The 23348-nt window shown below is 34.6% G+C and overlaps 2 protein-coding genes across 4 annotated transcripts in view; one reads left to right on the top strand and one right to left on the bottom strand.

Annotated features, from left to right (window-relative positions):
• LOC126781721 (7-methylguanosine phosphate-specific 5'-nucleotidase-like) lies at positions 1 to 2995 on the top strand. The gene is made up of 6 exons (XM_050506719.1): positions 1 to 148; positions 334 to 534; positions 889 to 1048; positions 1262 to 1324; positions 1415 to 1544; positions 1694 to 2995. Exons 2-6 carry the CDS (start codon positions 336 to 338, stop codon positions 2027 to 2029), a joined length of 888 nt encoding a protein of 295 aa, XP_050362676.1. The 5' UTR covers positions 1 to 148; positions 334 to 335; the 3' UTR covers positions 2030 to 2995.
• A 131-nt stretch (positions 2996 to 3126) lies between these two features.
• Positions 3127 to 23348, bottom strand: part of LOC126781647 (phospholipid-transporting ATPase VD) — a 68481-nt gene continuing 48259 nt past the window's right edge. The window contains exons 2-16 of one of the 3 annotated variants that reach the window (XM_050506590.1): positions 16110 to 16314; positions 14676 to 15497; positions 13348 to 13499; positions 12933 to 13077; positions 11936 to 12142; positions 11296 to 11518; positions 10961 to 11205; positions 10417 to 10656; positions 9877 to 9967; positions 9355 to 9506; positions 8904 to 9027; positions 7839 to 8101; positions 7211 to 7398; positions 6526 to 6657; positions 3127 to 5738 (exon numbers count right to left, since the gene is read on the bottom strand). In XM_050506590.1, the coding sequence (XP_050362547.1) occupies positions 5681 to 5738; positions 6526 to 6657; positions 7211 to 7398; positions 7839 to 8101; positions 8904 to 9027; positions 9355 to 9506; positions 9877 to 9967; positions 10417 to 10656; positions 10961 to 11205; positions 11296 to 11518; positions 11936 to 12142; positions 12933 to 13077; positions 13348 to 13499; positions 14676 to 15497; positions 16110 to 16314 (3247 nt within the window). In that variant the 3' untranslated portion in view covers positions 3127 to 5680. Of the gene's footprint in view, positions 5739 to 6525; positions 6658 to 7210; positions 7399 to 7838; positions 8102 to 8903; positions 9028 to 9354; positions 9507 to 9876; positions 9968 to 10416; positions 10657 to 10960; positions 11206 to 11295; positions 11519 to 11935; positions 12143 to 12932; positions 13078 to 13347; positions 13500 to 14675; positions 15498 to 16109; positions 16315 to 23348 lie in introns of those variants that run through there. The other 2 variants (XM_050506591.1, XR_007670694.1) reach the window with 2 other exon arrangements.

The raw sequence follows: 23348 nt of genomic DNA, 5'->3' as shown, positions 1-23348 counted from the left end.
CAACACAAAACATATTACACCACACTTCTGCAGATAAGACGGAACACTTTTTCTATAATTTATTTTCGTAACATTCAAAATCAGAATCATTCGCTTTTAGTTTCAAAACCTAGTCTGGATAAACTACCTAGGTTCTATATAAAGCGAGGTACGTAATATGGAACAACCTTTTAAAAATACACTACTTCTATAAAATGATTTTGATTTTATTTGTTTTTCTTTTGTAAAAAAATGGTAGTACGTATACATATATAATATTGTAAAATAAATTTACTTGATAAATGGGTATAATCTGATGACTTTTTTCACACTTTTTTCTCACACTTTTTTCAGCAATGAACATGTTTGCGAATTTATGTGAAATACCTGAGCTAAGCAGGCCGAATGTTTTTATTAAAGATAAAGAGGATTTACTTAAGAAAATAAATCTAATTGTATCCGAGGGTAACAAAAAGTTACAAATAGTAACAGACTTCGATCACACATTGACAAGACACAATATGGATAATGGAGACCCAGTATTGACTAGCTATGGTAAGAAGTGCATGTGTGTTGTGGTTGCAATTCTAATGACAACCTTAATAATAAGTTAATAACCAGAATTAGAGCATTTGATACTAACAGTTCTCTCACTAAACGGTTTTTCCAAAACTACAGTATAAAATTTGTGGTTATAAATAAAGTAAAGATTGTTTGTTATTTAAGACAATAATCATTGATATGAGGTGTAAAATCATAAATTTCGTCTTTGTCCATAATTAAGGTTTATATTTCCTACGTCATGTAACATGAGTCTTGCTTATAAACTGTTCCTTATAAATGAAATCTGATTGTCAGTGAGCATGCAAGCTTTATTTTTTTAAATTATTTTATTTACCATCAACAAAGGTATGTTCAGAGAATGCCCATCAATACCTAAACATTATAAAGATGAAGAGAATAGGTTATCAGAAATATATAAGCCTATCGAAGTAGATCCAGTAATGAGCGATGAAGACAAAACCAAGCACATGATTGACTGGTATGTGGCTGGCCATAAGTTGTTAAAGTAAGTAACAACAAAATACCCAATATTTATAATCTTATCTTATTTTTCTTAAAGATAACCTGAACATAAATGTAAAATATATATGTTTAAAAAGTAATACAAGTTATTTTCTATGATTAGTATCCTAGATAATCCAAAACACATTACAAATATAATTTGAAAAAATCTTATATTTGACATTAACTAAATTATAGCTTCTATTGTCTATTTCAGAGGTATGCAGTTTCCAAAAAATGAACTTGAGGAAGTGAGTCAAAAAATGAAAGAGTGCTTTAGGTGTGCATATCAAAATATATAATAATTTTTAAATGGTTACTAATAGTTTTATTAGTAACCATTTATAAATTATTACATGTGTTTTTGCAGAATAGGAGTTAATGAGTTATTAGCATGGAGTGAGGCAAAGCAGGTGCCTGTGCTAGTTTTCTCGGCAGGGCTCGGAGAATGTGTTGTAGCTGCTCTCAGAGCTGCTAATCTCCTTTTACCTCATGTGAAGGTATTTTTAAACATAATACTTACCTTAAATAGTACACAAGATAAAAAAATATATGCAGGCTTTTAATATATTTAAAATTGTTTTCTATTAGAATTTATCTGAGTGGGGCATTCAATAAAATAACTTAATATTTAAATTATTTTTCAAAGGTGGTGTCAAACTTTCTTGCTTTTGATGATGCAGGAGCTATAATTGGTATAAAAGGTGATGTGATTCATACATACAACAAGAACGAAACAGTCATTAAGAACACAGAATATTATGAGATGGTGAAAGAAAGGAACAATGTTTTATTAATGGGAGATAACATTGGAGATGCAAGCATGGCAGAAGGTATGGAGCATTGTGACGTCATCATCAAGATAGGCTTCCTAGGACGTAATACAGATGCCAACCTCCAAAATTATGTTAACAAATTTGACATAGTTTTGGTTAATGACCATACAATGGACATAGCAAATGCCATATTGAAACATGTGCTGTGATTTATGTTTAGTCTACTAATAACATTACAAGATTCTCAACTCATTGAAAGTAATTTTAAGCTGTTGAACCCATTCCAAGTGGTGACAACAATTACTATAGTGAGGTGCGAGTTTATAAGACATGCAAATACCCTCTGATCAACACTTATTTGAAATTTGAATTTATCCATTCCAAATGGATGAGATACAATTAATTGTGTGCATTATTTTGTAGAAATGACCTATTTTTGTATTTAAATTTGCGCCGCATTGAATGGGTAAATTTCACTTTATTGAGTAATATTACTTAATTACTGGTAATGCTAGAGGTATCTACTTCTTATAAAAAAATAGTTTTTATCTGTAATATTACTATATTTTTTGCTTCTTCATATACATTTATCTTTTACATGCTATGTTATATTAGACAAACCTGCTCAGTTTAATGTAGGTATATTTTATTCTGTATAAAAAGAACAAAGTTCTTAGTAGTATCCACATCGTTATGTGGTCCAAGATCCAGAGCTATAGACCAAGACATTTTTATAAAGCTAATAAATTTTATCAGTCCGAGGCTCTGAGACAACATTAAATCTATGTGAAATAGAGGAAGAACTCTCAAATGAATGGAAATTTTAAATTAGAAAGAAAGAATTGTTTTATTTGTTACGTAATTTGGTTATGGTGATGCTGGGATTTTAACTTTTTATAAATATTAAAATTGAATGCGAAAAAGGCGATTGAATATCATATCAAGATATTTTATAATATAGAATCGGTTTTGTAGATTCTCATAATCAAATTCTTATTTTTGCTTAGATACATTTTTACAATGTGATAGCTATGTATTATTAAAAACGGTATATTGCTTAAAATAGATTTTTGATTATATAAATTCTTGTTTATTTTCTGTATTTCCATTTCCATATGCAATGTAAAAAATTCATATGTTTTAAGTACAGTAAATGGCAGATTGAATGAGGTTTAAGTTAAATATCTATTGATATGTTGCTATTTGTAGAAAAAATGTATTTCCGTTATAGTTTTGGTTCTACATGATGTTTCTATTTAATTTGTTTGGTTTTTTTTTTAAATAATAACAATAAAACAAAGTTGAAGAAATTAAATATTTTGTTATTATTATAATGAAACAACATGTATGATTATAAATGTATTTTCTAGTCACCAGTGTGCTTATTGTTTTCTGTAAAAAAATATGATATATGCTTATTTGGCGCTACCATAATACGAAATTTTCAAAGATTGAACTTTTGTTGAATCGAAGCTTTTATAAAGACATTTGTTCTGGTTAGTAGCGTCAAATGAGGTTCAATTAAGAGTGCATCCGTCGAAATTCATGATGTAAAAGCACAAAAATAGAAAAGTAGGTTGTTGTTGCAGGTTGTTGCAAATGTTACAATTTAAAGTTTCCAGCTTTACCTATAAATCCTTCTTTCGAATGATGACAGATAGAGAGAGATCTATGTTTTAACCAAATCCCATCAAAACTAAATGACTGAAAAACTTTATAATTAATAATGATTTAGTTTTTTATTTAATTTTTGTTTTCATTTATTTTAAAAGATTTCTGTTTTATCTGTTCGATCTGTTTTAATATTAAAATAATAAAAATTATCGAGACACATTGACTTTGCTATAATAAATTTATATATCCTAAACTTCTATCTTTTCCTGAGACAAAGGCACTTCTAAATTTACTGGATCATCTATGACTTAAAATAATTATTATATTATGGGTTTTTTTGCAACGGATGCACTTTTATTGTTTGTTTAAAGAAAATGGGTGATATTATTCAACTATTTATTAATAAATAAAACATAATTGTTATAATTTAATACAATTGCTGCTAAATGCTAATTTTTTTTACCTCAAGAAATCATAGGAAGATCTTTTACATTAAAATTAATGCAAACACTAACATTCGTTGAAAGGACTAGTCGATTTTAAATTAAAATACTGTTTGATTACATCGTCCTAAATACCAACGGTAACTAACTTAGTAATTTGAACATTTTAAAACAATTTTATTTTTCAATATAACAATAATAGAATAAGCCTAATAAAATTGCGGTAAATTTATTAAAATGGATAATTTTTTATTTATTGTCTATGGCAAACCTTTCTATTATGGAATTTCATTATTAAAATTCGAGCCATATTGTATAAAATTGTATTTATTTAGTAGCAAATTAAAAATATATTCTTTGAAGTAATGACGTTCCTTAATAGCATCAGTAAGGTTACTAAAACTAACTTGTCCATTAATAATCTGGAAGCGGGACACCTTTATTACTTCACATAGGAATCCATACAAGATCTAAAGTTTCAATTTTATGGCAAGATCTACCTTCCAGGCATTGTCATTATATCTGACAGTCAGAACCTTAACATGACTGGAAAATACATATTCTATCAATACACAATACGTTTAATAAATCAACAAATTAAAAGATCTAAAATAAACAACAGTCTTAGAACGTACAAGGTATTTACACAAATATTTATTTATATAAAAATATCCTACTGTACATTAACAATTATTTATGTAGAAATATATATTTGTCTGTAATGTATGTACAATTAGAAACAGTATTAAAAATAGTCAAATCTTTAGGAAACATCTAGACATAATCATCGGATTTTTATGGAAAGAAATACACTGGTGGGTACGCTGGACAAGGCACTTTATAGATATTCAGGTTATATAAAATTTGTATAGAAAAAAAATATGCATTAAATAAGTGATCGAAATTTGATGTTCATTTTAACTACCCCCTTTATCTTATATACTTTGAAATTAATTGAAGAAATGGAATGTTCGAATTACACGGGAACTATTATAAATGCACCAAGTATATTTCTCACCATCTGATATATTCGGCTCGTGTTATCACGCTGTTCCTGGATAAGCGTAATACTCGTCGCCAAGAGGTTAGACAGAGATGCCTGTACGGATACACGTGCAGTCTCCGACAAGGCAAGTACACTACTAGCTATGACACGAAGGAAGCCAACGTCTGTCTAGTTCATACAAAAATACACAATTCTCAACATTCATGGTTACATTATCACACATCAATATGAACACGAAAAACATAAGAGGTTTTAGAAACCGCTACACATTTACAAGTTTACTCGATCATTCTAATTTTTTTTATCAATTATTGGCATCAGTTAGTCTTTTATTTTGGAACTAAAAAATAATAATTTAAGTAACGAAGTGAACTGTATTCAATAAAGTGCAAATCGCAATTTATAATCGGGCCTGGCAAGGTTAATTTAATATCGAAAAATTAAATATAAGCTTAATGCATAAAATAAGTACAAACAAAACTTGAACACATAATGAACATGGGTAACATAGTTCGAATTACAAAAATTAAAAGCATCAGGCAGATCTATCGAATTACGATCTTCGTAAGCAAACTGATACTCATGAACACTTACTAATGTCAATACTAGCGTGAGATAAGGAAGGCACGATTCGCCCGTCGCGTCCTGACGTACTCACGTCCAGACAACTGACGCATTGGTCCCGCGGTATCGTACAAAAGCGATATTATATATTACTCTATAATAACTATCATACATTAGTTCTAACGACAGATCACAGCCTAGGGTTAAACGTATGCGGGTGGAGCGTGCTGACGTCACGTTATTGCCGCCACGTCTGAGTGCGTCTTCTGCAGTCCGTCCTCGTCCGTCGACCTGCGGGAGAAATAAGTAAGTAGAACTTATACGAGGAAACATATATATATATATATATATATAATAACTGTTAGAGTGCGGCGGACAGGAGTTCGCTCTTTTTTTGAACGTTTCGATGTTAATATCGGTTCTGAAAAGTTATCGGCGAAAGCTGATTCCACAGTGTGGTTGTGCGAGGCAGGATATGCCTAAAAAATTGCAATGTGGTGGATTTCCAGACATTGAGGTATATAGAACTGTGAATAAAAAAGGTAACACCATTTATGTTGGAAATATAATGTAAATAAAACAGCATATTCAATATATTACAAACATAAGTGCGAATGTGTGTGCGCCGCAGGGTGCCCGGCCGGATGGAGTTACGTGTGTGTGTGCGTGTGCGTACCTGTAGACGTGCGCGGAGGCGGAGGGCGTGTGGTAGTGTGCGGCGTAGGGGCGGGCGCGCCGCCGCCGCGCGAGCACGGCGCGGCGCAGCGTGCCCGGCAGGATGGAGTTACGTGTGTGTGTGCGTGTGCGTACCTGTAGACGTGCGCGGAGGCGGAGGGCGTGTGGTAGTGTGCGGCGTAGGGGCGGGCGCGCCGCCGCCGCGCGAGCACGGCGCGGCGCAGCGTGCCCGGCCGGATGGAGTTACGTGTGTGTGTGCGTGTGCGTACCTGTAGACGTGCGCGGAGGCGGAGGGCGTGTGGTAGTGTGCGGCGTAGGGGCGGGCGCGCCGCCGCCGCGCGAGCACGGCGCGGCGCAGCGTGCCCGGCCGGATGGAGTTACGTGTGTGTGTGCGTGTGCGTACCTGTAGACGTGCGCGGAGGCGGAGGGCGTGTGGTAGTGTGCGGCGTAGGGGCGGGCGCGCCGCCGCCGCGCGAGCACGGCGCGGCGCAGCGTGCCCGGCCGGATGGAGTTACGCGCGGCGTGCCACGCCAGTCTGCGACAGGTTTACACATTATGGACGACTTGCTGATAGCGTTTACGCTTACAATCCCTTTCCAATGACTACGATCGCATAGGGGCAGTGCACAATATATGCAAAATTGCTACACCGCTTATGATTATAATATGATCACTTTCAAATACAAGGCATATTTATTAATATATAATCGTTAAAATAAAACAAAATTTTTGGTTGCGATAAATGTTCTTGCTATTTATGATATTTTTATTCTAAACAAATTAGAAGTATTTTTAATTAATAGAAGTTTTTGATTGTCTTTTTTTTTCTGAAATAATAATTAATGCGGGTTTTTATAATCGTTTATATATATTTATTTAAAGTATTAGAGAAAGTATTGAATTTTACAATTATTATGATTATATTAACAAGAATGTTAAATTAAAAATAGCAATAAATTATATATTTGTCACGCCATCTAGAGTATAAAAGTGATACTTGTTTTTCATTCTAATACCCAATCGTTAAATGTTAACATTTTACGATGACCTGGTTGAGGCACATTAAAGGTGTGAGGGACGCAGCGTACCTGGGCGCTAGAGCGGCGACAGTGGAGAGGATCACAACGAGCCAGTAGATGGGGTCCACGAAGGCGTGGTGCATCACGTGGTAGGTGGAAGGCAGCTTGAAGCACGACACGCACACCGACTGGTACACGAGCGTCAGCACGAAGAACGAGCCCAGCGAGCCCGACAGCGCCAGCAGGTGGATCACCGTCTGCGACCGACATGCAGCGGCTCGTTATTTCGGGAAAGCTTTCGTACAATTTCACTCGAAATGAAACTGTTTAATATCGTTTTCGATCTGCCCGATCATGTTTATCTTATTTAAAAAAATGGTTCGACGAGTAGTCGAGGTTTTAACAAAATGTTCAGAAGCGATGATTTATGTGCGTAATAATTTTTTGCCACAATTAATGGTGAGTCTAGTGGTGTATCAGTGTTTCACGTCACTTCCACACAAAGTTGCCGTCGACTGTGCCGCGGACGTCGTATAAGCGACCCAAATACAATAGAAGCCAACGCATTGCCACAGTTTCCCACACACAAACACTTACAAGTTTTTTGTTAAAAAGCTGCATGAAACATTTTCTTCGGATAAGAGAAACGGTCATTAATGAGAAAAAGATCGGAACGCGAGAGCGGGACGGCACTCACCCAGCTCCTCGTCTCGATGGCGACGTAGACCAGCATGACGACGAGGCAGCACGTCATGTTGCAGAGGCCGAAGAGCCAGATGTCGACGTCGGTGTCCCAGTAGGCGGCGGCGGCCACGAAGAACACGACGACGGACACGTAGACGGACTCGGCCAGCACGAGCCAGTACGAGTGCGCGCGGTAGGCGCGCCCGAGCCGCGACGCCGCGTACAGCCCGGGGCGCTCGCCCAGCAGCGCCGCCGGCGCCGCGCGGTCGTACGCGCCTGCCCGCCACGCGATTAGTTGTAAGGAAATATATCGACGGGCACACACACACGTTTAGTTACAAGTGAATATATCAACAAGCACACATATACACACACACACACATACGTTTAGTTACAAGTGAATATATCAACAAGCACACATATACACACACACACACACATACGTTTAGTTACAAGTGAATATATCAACAAGCACACATATACACACACACACACACATACGTTTAGTTACAAGTGAATATATCAACAAGCAAACATATACACACACACACACACACATACGTTTAGTTACAAGTGAATATATCAACAAGCAAACATATACACACACACACACATACGTTTAGTTACAAGTGAATATATCAACAAGAACACATACACAGACACACACGTATGTTTAGTTACAACTGAATATATCAACAAGCACACATATACACACACACATACGTTTAGTTACAAGTGAATATATCAATTATAATTTAACATTTATGTAGTTTTTGCATTTATAAATTTAAACGGTTTCATGTGCTAGAAATTCTTATCGATGTTCTTCAATTAATATATTTAATAATTACATATTTTGTTATTGTTATTATCCGATTTAATAAAAATATAAACAATTTCAGAACGTAATTGGTATTGCTTTGTGATTAAAATTAAAACAAAGAAGTTTTCCCGCGCTTTTATTAAAAAAGAACTGAACGACTATCATCGAATTAACGAGATATGATATTTTGTTTACTTAGATTTCTAAAGATCTCAGAAGTTAAAAGATATTAGAATGAACTAATAATAACAGTACCTATAACGATGGGGGGGAAGGCGGTGAAGGCGAGGTTGTACGCCATGAGGTGCAGTTGATCTATCATCACGGACGACGAAAACCCGCAGTACAGCTGATACCAGAATACTATGAACACGAATGTCTGTAAATTAATAAATATTTTATTTTTCTTACAAATATTAAATAAGTTTTGTTAATTTCAATAATCGTACGTCGTCATCGGAAATTGTCGTACATTTTTTTAATATTTAAAATATATTTGTGACTTAGATGTGAAGGGAAAACTTAGAGATAAAATATCGATCACGCGATACTCATCATCAAGACGCCATCGTTAGATCAAAAATATCATAATTTCAACGGGATTAAAAAAATATTTATTTTACTTATATATATGTAATTAACTGACAAAAACGTGAGTGGTTTTAGAATGGCAATATTATCGAAGTATGAAAAACATTAAACTTACGGCATTTTTGAGGAAAAAGTATAAAATCATCCTCGCCAGGCGATCGTAGCACCAGTGTCCGTGTACAAGTAGCAGCCTCTCAATGAATTTAAAACGGGAGAGCGCGAAGTCTGACGCCATTACTGCTTGACGACCCTCCTGACCCGACAGACCTTTAATAAAAAATAATATTTAGCAGTTATATTACATACAAGTAAGTTTGCTATGGTAAAAAAATATAAGCACGTGTGAAAAAAAGTATCAATATAGTCTTATGTACTGATGTTTTGATGTTTAATTTAAGATTTCATTAATCAAGTCAAAATATTTTTTATCTGTAGCAATTACGTAATATAAAAAAAGCTTTCTACATCATTTTAAAATTATTGAGTGCATTGAGCTCGGGAGCATTTGAAATTTATGATCAGAATAAAATAATAGTATTTTTTTTAAATACTTTTAATGTTCATAAATGAATTTAATTTTATTGAAACTTCTATCTAAACCATAAATAAAGTATTTTGTATCGAAATACCAACTCACCGACTCCAACGTCGGCTGTTTGTATCATAGAAACGTCGTTCGCTCCGTCGCCGATAGCCAAAGTCGTAACTCCCAGTTCTTCTTTGACTGCCTGAGAACAAAATTGTACCACGATTACTATACGCGCAATTTAAGTTTGCCGGTCAGAAGTTAGGCTGCAGAGATTAAATGTTTTGAAACAAAAGCGGGAACTTAACTAGATATGCGTACATATTTTGAGGTAAAAGTTGATTATTGTATTTTTTTTACGTTTTGAATGCGTGGCTTAACTTGAAAAGCTTCACTTCATTCCGGCAAGTTAGATTGCGTGTATTGTTTTATATATGTAATTTGATTTACGAGAAAACGAAAAATACTAATGGCTGAAATTAATTATTGTTTGAAATAAAAAAAGCTACTACTTTTTAGTAAGAAAATTTATTTTTAATCTATATTCAGAGTAATATATAATTAACGCTCACGACCCGACCCACCCGTCGAATACACCCAGTATACTCTTTGCCTCAGTCGAATGTCCCCCGAGCAGAAGGCGGGGCTCACCTTGACGATGTAGGCCTTCTGCAGCGGCGTGGCGCGGCAGCACAGCACGGCCGAGCAGCGCCGCGCCAGCGACAGGAAGGGCGCCACCAGCCCCGAGCGCCGGTCCAGGATGTACGTCAGCGTGCGCCCGTCCACCACCAGCGCGCGCCCCGCCAGCGCCGCGCCCCCCGCGCCCCCCGCGCCGCCCGCGCCGCCCGCGCCGCCCTCCAGGTAGCTCTTGATGGTGGACTCGGCGTGCTCCTGCGGCACGAGCCGACCGTTAGTATATTGCACGAGCGGGCAACAGTTGCTGCACTCGATATTCCATCGTCTAATTTATGTAAGCACTCCTAAAACCCGGGCCGGAGCTGAGGATTTATTGTCCTCAAACCAAAAACCTTTGTAATAACCGACCCGGGATTTGAGCCCAGGGCCTCGGAATCTGCAATCTTATAAGCTAGCCACAAGAGCTACGCGGTCAACACATTTAAATTAATATAAATTATATTCGAGGTAGTAATATCGGTTGAGACAGATGCGTTTCAAAGTATGGAATGGAGCTTACTTTGTCCCGAGACATCAAATGTAGGAGACGATCGCTCTGCGAGAACAGCGCCGCGGAGTAGGCGATATTTATGGCCGTTTCGGGTTTGTCGCCGGTCAGCACCCACACGACTATTCCCGCATCGAGCAAGGCTCGTACGGTCCGTGGCACGTCTTCCTGGAGGCGATCTTCGACGCCGGTAGCTCCGACGAGAGTGAGGGCGCTCTCCAGTCGTGCCAATGAATCTCGCAGTCGTTTTTCTCTACCTGATAACATGTTTTTTTTCTTTAGCAATCAACCAAACAAATTATTATTAAAAATAAATTATGGCGCGATTTTTGCAATAAGTTTTATACCTTCACCGATTTCAGAGGCACGTGCATGACCAGCGAGCCATTCTTCCCAAAGCGCAGGCTGCATGGTACGTTTCGCCATAACCAGTGTACGTAGACCCGCCCGGGAGTACTCAGACAACAATGACCTAGTCCTTTCAAAAGCAGCCGCTTCTGCGGATCCAGCTCGCATTGGCGCTAGAGCTCCAAGAACTGTACTATCTGCTCCCTTTACGTATAGAACCACCTAAAAGTACATGTTTTTATAGAGAAATACATATTTTGTATACAGAAGATTTATTTGACACTTTCCTATGTTTAGTTATAATTCAAGTTCAAAATAATAATACATTACGATGTTACAGTATGGAGTATGGATCTTATAGTATTTATTTTGATATTACGCCTCTTAATTTGTATTGTAATAAATATTTAGAACTGACAAGCGACGCTTAAAAATGAAACCGACTTTCATCTTCATCTTGAAATTACTTGAAATAATAATAAGTCTATATGCCTTGTTATATAACTGTCAACGTTGCCTCCCGAACACTAATGCACTTGGTAGATAACTAAATACAAAAACATATACAAATGAGATTATCAACGTATACCAGTCCGTTGTTACCGTATTTTAAATAACTTAAATTGAGCTCAATGTTACCTGACCAGTGGGCACCCTCAGTGCAACCGACATGCACTTCCTATTAGAATCAAACTGCTGCACTCGTAGCACTTTAAGATGAGTTAATTCCCCTCGTATTCCCAGTTCCACGTCATCTGGCGATCTTCCCCGGAGTTCGTATCCGTATGCCAAAGCCGCTTCGGCTAAAGCCAGTTCATCTGGACTTTCGGCTTCGAAACGTGCCAACTGGAATATATCATTTATAGCTATTAATGTTATGGATTTTAAAATACTATCATCGCTGTGTTTTATAAAAGAAATCGTTGTAATGTCGGTAACCAATCGTTTCTTAATAACGAGCAGATAAAGCTGTTCCTAAAAATTTTTACGTCTTATATACGCAACTTCCAAACTTGATAAATTGTTTATTTTGTATTACGCCTCATCCATCTCAGACATCCGTAAGCAAAACGAATCGTTTCATAAATATAATAACCGAACATAAAACACTTAAGAAATGTAGCGATACTTATAATCGAATTTTGAGAATGAAAAATAGAACGTCGTTCTGAATCGAAGTAACTTGAACGATAAAACAATTTTGTTTACGACTTGCCGACATTTCAAATAAACACTGGAAACTAATATACTGCGCAATTCTATTCAACAGATTTATAGAGCAACAGTCAAGAGGTTCTTAAATTATTGATCAATTGTTGAATTATTTCATTAAGAAATAGGCAATTTATACATAAGAAAAATAATATTAAATTAACGGAATTCTTTAGTGAACAATTTTTAATGTCCCTGAAATTGCCATTTTATATTTAAAAAAAAAAACATTAAAAAAAACTGATTATTTTTGGCGGTAAAACAAATGAACAACTAAGGACTGGCTGAACTAATTCGAATAGCAATGTTATTATATGATAAAATTAATTTGAATTTGGAATTCTAAGTGGAAAGGAAGTGTCACGGCATACTAAAAGTTGTTGGAATGTAATAGTTGTTGGGTCGGCAATTAAATGTCTAGTACCTGTATCTCAGCCGAGGTGCTCGGTTCGCTGATGCTTTCTTCTCGACTGCCAAACGGTAGTTTGGGCAAGCGAAGGCGCAACGGCGAGGTGGTGGACGGCGGCGGCGACGGCGTGGTGGACCGAGATTCAGTTAATCTAGCGTACCTCCAAACCAATCGGATTGAATTGTAGATCAATTAAAAAAAAAATAAAGAAATCATTGAAATTAACAACGTATTAATTTTGAATTTCGTGCATTTCAACCGCTACGGTTGGCATATAGTTGCTATGGTCTTAAAAAACACTTATATAAAAATTCTGTTATACTTTATATATTGATAAGTTTGTATTAATAATTATTTAATATTAAAACTAAGACACTTAAATATATGAAAAGGAGTTCGTTTTCTTTGAAAATAAATATTATTGACTCACTTATCATTGGATCGTAATGTGCCGTTGGACTTCGAAGCTTTCTGTGATCTGAACTGATCACTGCTGGAGCTGGACATCTGCATATCGTCGACGTGAGGTTGACTCACGACAACCGTGTTACACACCGCCAAGATTAGTAAGAACTCTCGTACCTAGTGAAAAAACAATCGAAATTTTATATTTACAGATTTTAGCATTATTTCATTATAAGACATGTGATTTCCGGCGCAGTACTATTAATACAGCTACCTCTTTTAAGCCCGTGGACTTAGTCTTAGTAGACTTAGGTATTTTTGTGATAAACGCATCCATCAATATCATCACTTATAATATTATTAGCACATTTTGTTTTTTTTATAGAATAGGAAGGCGGACGAGCATATGGGCCACCTGATGGTAAGTGGTCACCAAACGCCCTTAGACATTGGCATGTTGGATGTCAACCATCGCTTGAATAGCCAATGCGCCACCAACCTTGGGAACTAAGATTTTATGTCCCTTGTGCCTGTAATTACACTGGCTCACTCACCCTTCAAACCGGAACACAACAACATCAAGTATTGCTGTTTTGCGGTAGAATATCTGATTAGTGGGTGGTACCTACCCAGACGAGCTAGCACAAAGCTCTAACCACCAGTAAAAATTCCATTCGCTTCCAAAAGCATTACCAAGAAAGATTGAGGGCTGTAAGTCCTTTTTTTGCAGTTTAATAATAGTTACTTGTATACCTGTATATATAACTTTAATATTATATACATAGAGTCACGACGTAAAAGTGACCTTGCTTTAGACAATTAAAATGTAAATCGGCATGTTCGATACGCAAATTTCAAACATATATAACAATCGACCATGAACAAAACAAATATTTAAATAATGCGTTCATTATTAGATTTGTCTAAAATTTTTCGTTTTTATTTGTTTTTTTTTGTAATGAACGTTAACAATAATGCAAACAGATATATATGCTTTGACAGTGATATTGAATTTTTAATTAAATCGTAAAATATAATCATTATCTTTGTTCAATAAATAATTTATTTTTATTTCTTTTTAGAACATTAATAATAGTTTATTTAGTCATACGTGTGTTCACACGGTTCCTGCGTTCGATTATTAACACGACACTATTTATATATCATATTATTGAAGTACATAGAATTTATTGTATTGAATATTGTAAGCAATTACAAAATTAAACAAAAGACCATATTGAGTATCTTTAGTCGGTTCTTGTCAAGTCAGGATATTTTCTTTTCCAAATGGCTGGTAGTAGTTTTTGTAATGCTATAATATTTAATAAGAAATTTGACCAAAAACTACCTTACCTTTTGGGTATGCTGAGCATCGTTGCTATCGAGTAGATGTTGAAGCATTCTTCTGTTCGGGGACACTTTTGTTACGGGTGTAACAATGGGCGGTAGAGTGGTCGAGGGCTCCGCATCTGGTCCAGGCGGGTGATCGTAATCGACTCCGCTCACAGTGCATCGCCTGAACACCATCTTATTTTCAGTTAATGTCCCCGTCTTATCACTGAACAGGTAGTTAATCTGCCCCAATTCCTCGGTTATATTTAACGCGCGACATTCCGTTCGTGTATTTGTTACCGAGTCGTACATTTCGACGTCCTGGTGGATGTGGTACACTTGCAAAAGTTTGGTCATTTCGATAGTCACATAGAGAGAAACTGGTATCATGACTTGCAGCACAATTATATACGTCCAGAATATAAGCAAACCCTCATATGCTGGTTTCTCTGCGTAGGGTATAAAGGGCGTGTATTTGTATAGAAATGGACTATATTGATCCAACCACACTTTACACCCAACTGCTCCCGCACAACACAGGAATAGTAGGACGAGAACACACCATATAACATCCGTGTTCATTTTTTTTTCCAGCTTTGAACATTTATATCTCGGTCCCCCGTTGTTGAGCATTGCCTTTGTTTCGTGCCCCGCATAGACGACGATACCTTCAACGTAATCTGTGTTCTTGATCGTGCACTCTCTCAACAGGAGGTTCTCTGAATTAAGCGGCACACGACAGCCGTTGGGATGTGAAATCGTTCCAGTAAATCTGTATATTTTCGTAGACGGTCGTTCCACTTCAACAGAACTTCTGAATTTTATCGGATTAAATTCCAGTTGCTGAAAAAAAAGCCATAATGAACTAAATACCATGAAATATTATTACCGATAGGTACATTTTTATAATGGTCACGGCATCGTCACGGATTTTGAAGCAAGTAATTGTAGAGAAAGTAGTAATCTCACAATTTTGTCGCGGTAATGACTGCTATGATATCAATAAGACTTCGATCCATTTTCATGTTTAGCAAATTTTGCAAGTAATCATTTAACTCTTAATATTGTGGCTGAACATCGAGCGAGTTAACAGTTCAGTGGATATCTAGTTACTGATCTACATATTTCACAATGGGACAAAAAACTATTATATTGTAGTCTTAAAGTGCATAGCAGATATTCATAAAACCAATCTTTATAACGATATGCCATTCAATATAAACAGTGGTGGAGTTCCTTTTTATTTATATATATTTCATAAAATGGTAAGCTATTGGAGATGGAAGTGGTTACCACTGCCCATAGATATTGGTGAAATATTAACCAGACCACGCCAATGCTTGGGAACTATGACGTTATGTCCCTCGTGCCTGTAGTTATACTGGCTCGCCCACCATTCAAGACACGAGGCACTAACACCAATTGTGGTATTAATAAAAAAAAGTTAGCACTTACTTTGTCTCTGAATCCTGGTGCAACAATTCGTTGTTTTAAATTCGTTTCGCCGTCTAGATTGCAAGTGTCCAAGTAACAAATTCCAAGAGGATTCGAAGAGTGCAACAACACCATGTCTGCTGGTACAGCCTCGTTGTTCGAGAGGTGGACTAGATCCCCTACACGTACGTCTCTCCATTTCACACGGACGTACCTTTCCATTGATCTGTGATGACAAAAGGTAACATAAAGTAGAATATATGTATATAAATAAAAAATGATGGTCTGTATGTTTGTCCATTATTCTACCCGTGCGAATATTGGTCTTGAATATTTTATTAATATATATTAATAAAAAACATATTATTTATATATAAATAAATAAAGTTGTACGAGGTAAACGGTAAATTATTCACAGCTGGGCACTGGAAATATATGCGGATATGGTATTTTATCAGACATAAACAGATTTTTTTTTCGTAACATTTATTATATAGGTACTACATAAACAAAATATAATCAGGATATAAATTTAAATTACGAACTTATACAATTTTAAGCTAGATCACATTCCTAAATATGTGTACACGGCATGTTCATTTGATAAATTGTATTTTAAAATTTGAAATAAAATTACAATACACAATACTTATTTGCATAAAATACCAAAGTAGCTTACAAGTAGCATCGGGGTTTGATTGTTATTGCGAAGTTCGAAAGAGCTTTCAGTAAGATTGACTGGCTAGACAGTCAAATAGGAAAAAAAACATCGGTTTTTGTTTTCTCTCCGAGATAACACTGGCAGTTATTCCTTTTTTCTTTTAACGAATATACCTAACTTTACAACTCTATAGATTAGAACGCATTTTTAAAACTGTAGTGTATGTTGTATTTAATTATATTAAGCGATAACAACATTTTGTCTTTATTTATTTTCGTTATAATACAAATATTTATAGCTGTTCCAATCACAGGCGGAGTTAAGATGCATAAAGAACTTTGATATGAGATATCATTCGAGATTTTGGATAATCCATGGTATTCATTACAGATTCGTGAAAAAATTGCATTTGTTGCAATGTCAGTAAAAATATTATCGAAACTTTGGAGAGTAAAATTAATGTGGATATAAGTTGTTACATATAAATCCACTTAACTAAGTGGAACAGAGTTGTGTTAATACAAAAGAGTTATAAGCAAATCGCACGAAATATGTAAATCTTAGATTAGTTTATCTCTACTGCTTTGACTAGAATAAGTTTTATAAAATTCAATACCAGGGTACAGGTTTTTTTACAAGATTTTACACCATAATTGCGAAAGGAGACCGACATTTGCGAAGTTTAATACTCAAGGATAACTTTGACGTTCTTTACCAGAAAATATTAAGCAAAATGTACTTATCATTCTCATTCAATAGACCAATTCCGCTTTCTATAACCATGATTATTTTCAAAACTCCTACTAAGAAATTTGCTTAAATAAAGTACAATAAGTATCACGCTACACGTATTAAATCCATTAAAACGTACCTTGTATGTGGATACAACATTTTATTGTGTTAGGATTTAAATGATGATCCCACGCATACATCGTAAAGCAGATATTGTGGTCGTGTTTTTAATTATTTTATATTTTTAATCTGTTGGCAAAATGAGGATTACTTGTTTGGATGTAAAACTCGTAATCTTGACCTAAATGCATACATTTGTTATTTATCACAAAACCCAATTGTAATGTGAAAAAATTCTCATGTAATTATGTTGGTACGACCTCATATGAAAAATAAATTATTAATCTAGGTTATGTTGTTGTACTATTACAGTGTCACACTAGAAACTATAAAATTAGTATGTGTACACAAAATGACATAATATTACGGGATATTTTTGAACGGTGACTCACATTCAAACTTGTATAAGATAAGTTAAATTAAAACATTTATTATCATATCATCATTCATTTTATTACAATGAAATCCATAAAATCAAACATAATGTAATGTTAGATGTCAATATTATTAAGCCATATTATTTGTAAAGGGAAAACAGAATTGACAGAAGTACTACAAAAAAGAGAAATAAGTGAGTCACAAAGCGAATTGATAAAAATTATGTTAACGTAAACGCTTTGACGTCGACGATGTTATCGTTAAAGAGCGGTTTGTTTCAAGACGATAACTCGTGAATAAGCAACAGGTAACAAAGTCACAAAAAGAAAGCGATTGTCGATTATTGCATCTGCTCCGATGCTTTCACTTTTCCGTCTTCATTGTTGTTCATTTCGTTTGTTTCAATCGTTCCATCGTCAAGTACAATGCTAACCCAATTTGAGAGACATTTCATTGTTGCATGTTAACTTTGTGGTCGAATGCTTAATAACGTTATTTGCTGTACATTTTATATATTTGCATGTCACGTTTTTGTGTTTCGTTCTGTCGTAATTTATATAAAAGGTTCTATCGTGTTTATGTCTTTAATGAATTTTTAAAGTGTTAGCAATACCGTATTTCCATGAATATAACGTTAAGACTATCATACTGTAAACATTACTGCTAATATCACCTGAGTTACCAGGAGATACCTAAATTAAAACTCAACGGTGCTTGTCCGGATTTAAATACGATATAGCGATCGAGGTCTACGTGCGATATATTCAACTATAATCCACTGGACTATTTCGGGTTGGAATTCATTCAATTATTCTGCTTAAGCGAGATAATTTTTCTTAATTATAAAAAATATTTTTTTTCTTGTCAAAAATTGATTTCTCAACGCATCGTATAATTTATGCATTCACTGCGAATTATCTTTATTGATTCTATTGTATGTGCGTGATAAATCAGAAATGGGTTATCATTGTGATAAGTGCTATTTCAAAACATGCCTGCAACTTGTCATACCACGTAACAGTGTGGTATAATCTCCCCACATAGGAGAGAATTGCATGTTAAATCAATCAAATCAAATTTACTTATTTTTTTACTTTATTCGAGTAGGCTCTTGGGAGCACTTTTGAATTTTTTTTTTTTTTATAGAATAGGAAGGTGGACGAGCATATGGGCCACCTGATGGTAAGTGTCACCAAACGCCCTTAGACATTGGCATTGTAAGAAATGTCAACCATCGCTTATAGCCAATGCGCCACCAACCTTGGGAACTAAGATTTTATGTCCCTTGTGCCTGTAATACAAGTTAAACATAAATTTACCGCCGGTTTGGTATGTAGCTCTGCCAAGAAGGACCGGCAAGAAACTCAGTAGTTACACATTTTAGAATAATTAAATACCACTGAATTATTATTCACCCTGTATGGAAATCAATACATACTAACTCCACGTTTGTTATCATCTATATAATCCTTTATTTAGTAATACGCCTTACAGTTTCGACAACTTTTTCTCTACCATTTAAAATGCAATTATATTGAAATCATTTAGATATATCCCTTTGCTTGTATAACAAAACCTATTGCACCTATAAATGAACGGAGTACTGTCTGTGCTAAATAAAGACAAAGAAAGGTTATTGAATAAGTCATACAAAGGAAATAATTCAAATAACCTATATATAAACTACATTTTTCATGTTGTGAACAGCACTTCACTGAACAGGTCATCTTATCTTTAAAAAGCACGTTGTATCAATCAAAAATGCTACAGCCTTGCAACACCATTGGCGGATAGTTAAAAAATCACGATTTTTAAAACAAATTTTTAATAAACACGCGATCACAAGCTGTATGTAATAATAAACATCAAAATAATATTTAAACAATTATCACTGACGTATTCGCTTTGTGCGAGTTTTTTTTGTTTTTGTATTGAAAGAAAACAGTGCCACCTAGTGACAATAATTGGAATTTAATACAAATCGCAGTTAATGTCACCGCTATCGAAAAATTAAAACAAATTCACTAGGTACGCAGTTCTTTAATATTAACCTTAATCGTGAATGCATTTACTATACTTATAGACTATTACTTTTGAGTTATTAATATTATGATACGTAAATTCAAAAACGTCAAAGTGTTTATTCACTACATTGTTAAGTTTGTCTGAACAAATACTTACATAGTCTGTATTGTCTTACCCATCAATAGCATTCATTAGAACGTATTTGTCATTATCGTTAATTTCTTTTGTTATACTTAAGCTAAAAAATAATATATAAATAATATCGACCTTTTTTAATAAAAATCGTCGGTATTTATTTCAAATAGGTAGGCGGATTGGCAAATGGGCCTGATAATAAGTGATCACCACCGCTCATGGTCGCCCTTAGCGCTGTAAGGATTATTAACTATTCCTTACATCGGCCATGCGCCATCAACCTTGGGAACTAAGATGTTATGTCTGTAATCATTCTGGCTCACTCAGCCTTCGAACCAGAACACAATGATAGTACGTATTGCTGTTTGGCGGTAGAATATTTGATGAGTAACCTACCCAGACCAAGCCCTACCACAAAAAAAAACACGATCATTAAAATATCATTACGAATGTTTGTTTCAATCGCGTTTAAATATGTCTGTTGTGGGTTAAAAGGTGAAATTGAAAGCGAAAACCAATCAAAGTTCGTTTACACGCGGCTACGTGGGAGATTTAACTATAATGTCTGAGTTAATTCACTTTCATTATTCATTGTTTACCTGGGACCTGATCAAGAAAGTCTGTATTTGTTTCGTATCTTATTTTAAAAATTAATATAATTAGAGGCAAACTCAATCTCAAGAGTTCTAACGTAGTAAATATTCGTTTGCTTTTATGTATTTATATCTCATGTACTTAAATACATTATATTTATATTATATATATTTAATTAATCAATGTTGTGCGTAGTGAAATTTATATTCATAGATTGTCTGGAAGAGATCGTTTTCTTAGCGATAAGCGCGCTTTTGTGCGTCTCTTGTTTATGTATATAATATCAATGCGTGCAAAATTTATCTAAAAAACAACGATTTCATATAGAGTTCAAAAAATAGCTAAATTGTATTAAAAATAGTAAGTTGAACAGGTGTTTAAAATAAAAATCGTATAACTAAAGTAAGCATTGATGATGGGGATAGATCGCTAATGCCTTTCAATTCTTACAAATAATAATAAAGATCCTGGGACATTATTCACACACGGCCATCTGATCCCAAACTAAGCAGAGCTCGTACTATGGAAACCAGACAACTGATATAATCCATATACTACTTTTCTTTTGTAAATACATACTTATATAGATATTTACATCCAGATTCAAGACAAACAGACAAGTTCATGCACACAAATGTATGTTCTGGGTGGGAATCGAACCCACAACCTTCGGCGTGAAAGGCTAGTGTACCGGCTCGTCAATAATAAGATAAGTCTTACAATACGATGGTTTCAACAAGAGTGATTTACCATCAGTGATATAGTAACTATTATTTATTTATTTGTACAAATTATGCAAAGGGTATTATTATTATTACTTATTTATTAACTATTCATAAATGTACTTTATTATTGTAATTATACGTTACATAGTTCTTCTTTAATTACATAATATATTTAGAATATAATGCTTATATGTATAATTGTATTTAAATAATCTACGTTATCTTTCAATATACGTAATAATTATAAGCATGTTTGTTGTCATCTACATGCGTACATATTCAAGCTACAATTTTTTGTTTAAAAGTTATCCTTTAACACTAGTAATAAATTATTTAATGGAAACACGTCCAAATACACGAACGTGAATTTTACGATTATCACGTCAATAGTTTAAATTTAAAGCGGAAACCACCAACCGGAGAAATTGGTATATCTTTTATTTGAATTAAAAAGGAAGGAGTAATACTGATATCGTTGCAATGAATTGTGCCATAGATGAGGATTAAAATATAGAAATTTTTGTGCAAAGAAAAAAGTTTAAATTCGATCACAGACTATATTTATACACGCGTTAAACGTTACTGTCTGCTGGTACTGTCATAGCGACGAGAGTGACATTATTTAATCTATATAACCTTTTCGCAATAAAAAATCTATCTAACGCTAAAGATGTTTTCAAATCCGATTGGTAGATTCAAGTAAGTTCAGCGATATGTAATCGTGGAGTTCTTAACTAATATTCTAGTTTGCCTGTAACGCTTTCTGTTTGTTTGCAAGTCTTTAATACTCGCCCGATCATGTCGATCAAGTTACATACACGTTGTCAGAGATACAAAATAGGACATAGGGTACCTAACACCCACACGTGGCCAAAGCCGCTTGCGAAAACTACTAACAATATCTTATACTGTATGATAAATAAATAAAAAAATATTTATAAAGAATATTTTAAATAATAGAAGGTGAAATAATTCATTAAACTTTGTAGTTTTTTGTTAACGAAAATAATGATGACGGTAATTGTTTCGTGTAGGTACTCTAGTGTTTGTTTTCCACTTCGTCATTGCTCAGAGATCAATATCATTAACAATTTCAATCAGAAATCTGTAGGCGAAATAATGATTCATAGTACTAAAATAAAAGATTAACGAAGTATTTATAAGACGATTTTGGAAAAATACTGGCAAAGAACGCGATAATACATACGTATGGAGACAAATTATTCATCAATTTTCAGAAGAAAACATCAATGAAGCTTAATACCGTAATAACGAACATTAGCGGGCAGTAACATAGCGATTACCGATTTTCTTTCCAGAAATGTCAAATGTATTTGATTTTGTTCGTGACCAGCATTTGACGAATTGAATTGAATAATTTAGACGAAAGCGAGGTTTGAAGTCGCCTCAACAGTAATTTGTCACTGAATGCTGAATGCATTTTGTCTGGCCCTCATTGTCATTAATTTTTACTATAATACTTGAGTCAATTTCTTTCTCTGATGAAATTTTAAAACAATTAAGTTATTTATTTATATGTTTACATTAATATATCCTAATGGCGTAATCGATGTAACTATTTAACCACCACTGTGGTGGTACATCGATTTATCTTTTTCATTCCTCAGTAATTTTAAATTCGAATGAAGAAGTCAAGACCTTTCTAAATATGAAAAGATTCATCATATAAAATATAATATAAAATAAAAGCAGATATTATATATATATATATATATATATATATATATATATATATATATATATATATATAATATCTGCTTTTATTTTCAATCATAAATTTCTTAAAATACTAATGTCACCTTGAAAACTCAGGGATTTATATAAACATTGAGATAGAATTGCACATTTAGAACGGTCGATTCGGTTATC

The sequence above is a fragment of the Nymphalis io genome, chromosome 4 (genome assembly GCF_905147045.1).
Source record: "Nymphalis io chromosome 4, ilAglIoxx1.1, whole genome shotgun sequence".
NCBI classification, from domain to species: domain Eukaryota; kingdom Metazoa; phylum Arthropoda; class Insecta; order Lepidoptera; family Nymphalidae; genus Nymphalis; species Nymphalis io.
This window is presented reverse-complemented; position numbering and strand designations above follow the sequence as displayed.

Coding starts and splice junctions, on each gene's coding strand:
- LOC126781721 (XM_050506719.1), top strand. CDS start 336: ATGAACATGTTTGCGAATTTATGTGAAATACCTGAGCTAAGCAGGCCG. Junction 1,325..1,414: donor AAAATGAAAGAGTGCTTTAG/GTGTGCATATCA, acceptor GTGTTTTTGCAG/AATAGGAGTTAATGAGTTAT. Junction 1,545..1,693: donor TCCTTTTACCTCATGTGAAG/GTATTTTTAAAC, acceptor TATTTTTCAAAG/GTGGTGTCAAACTTTCTTGC.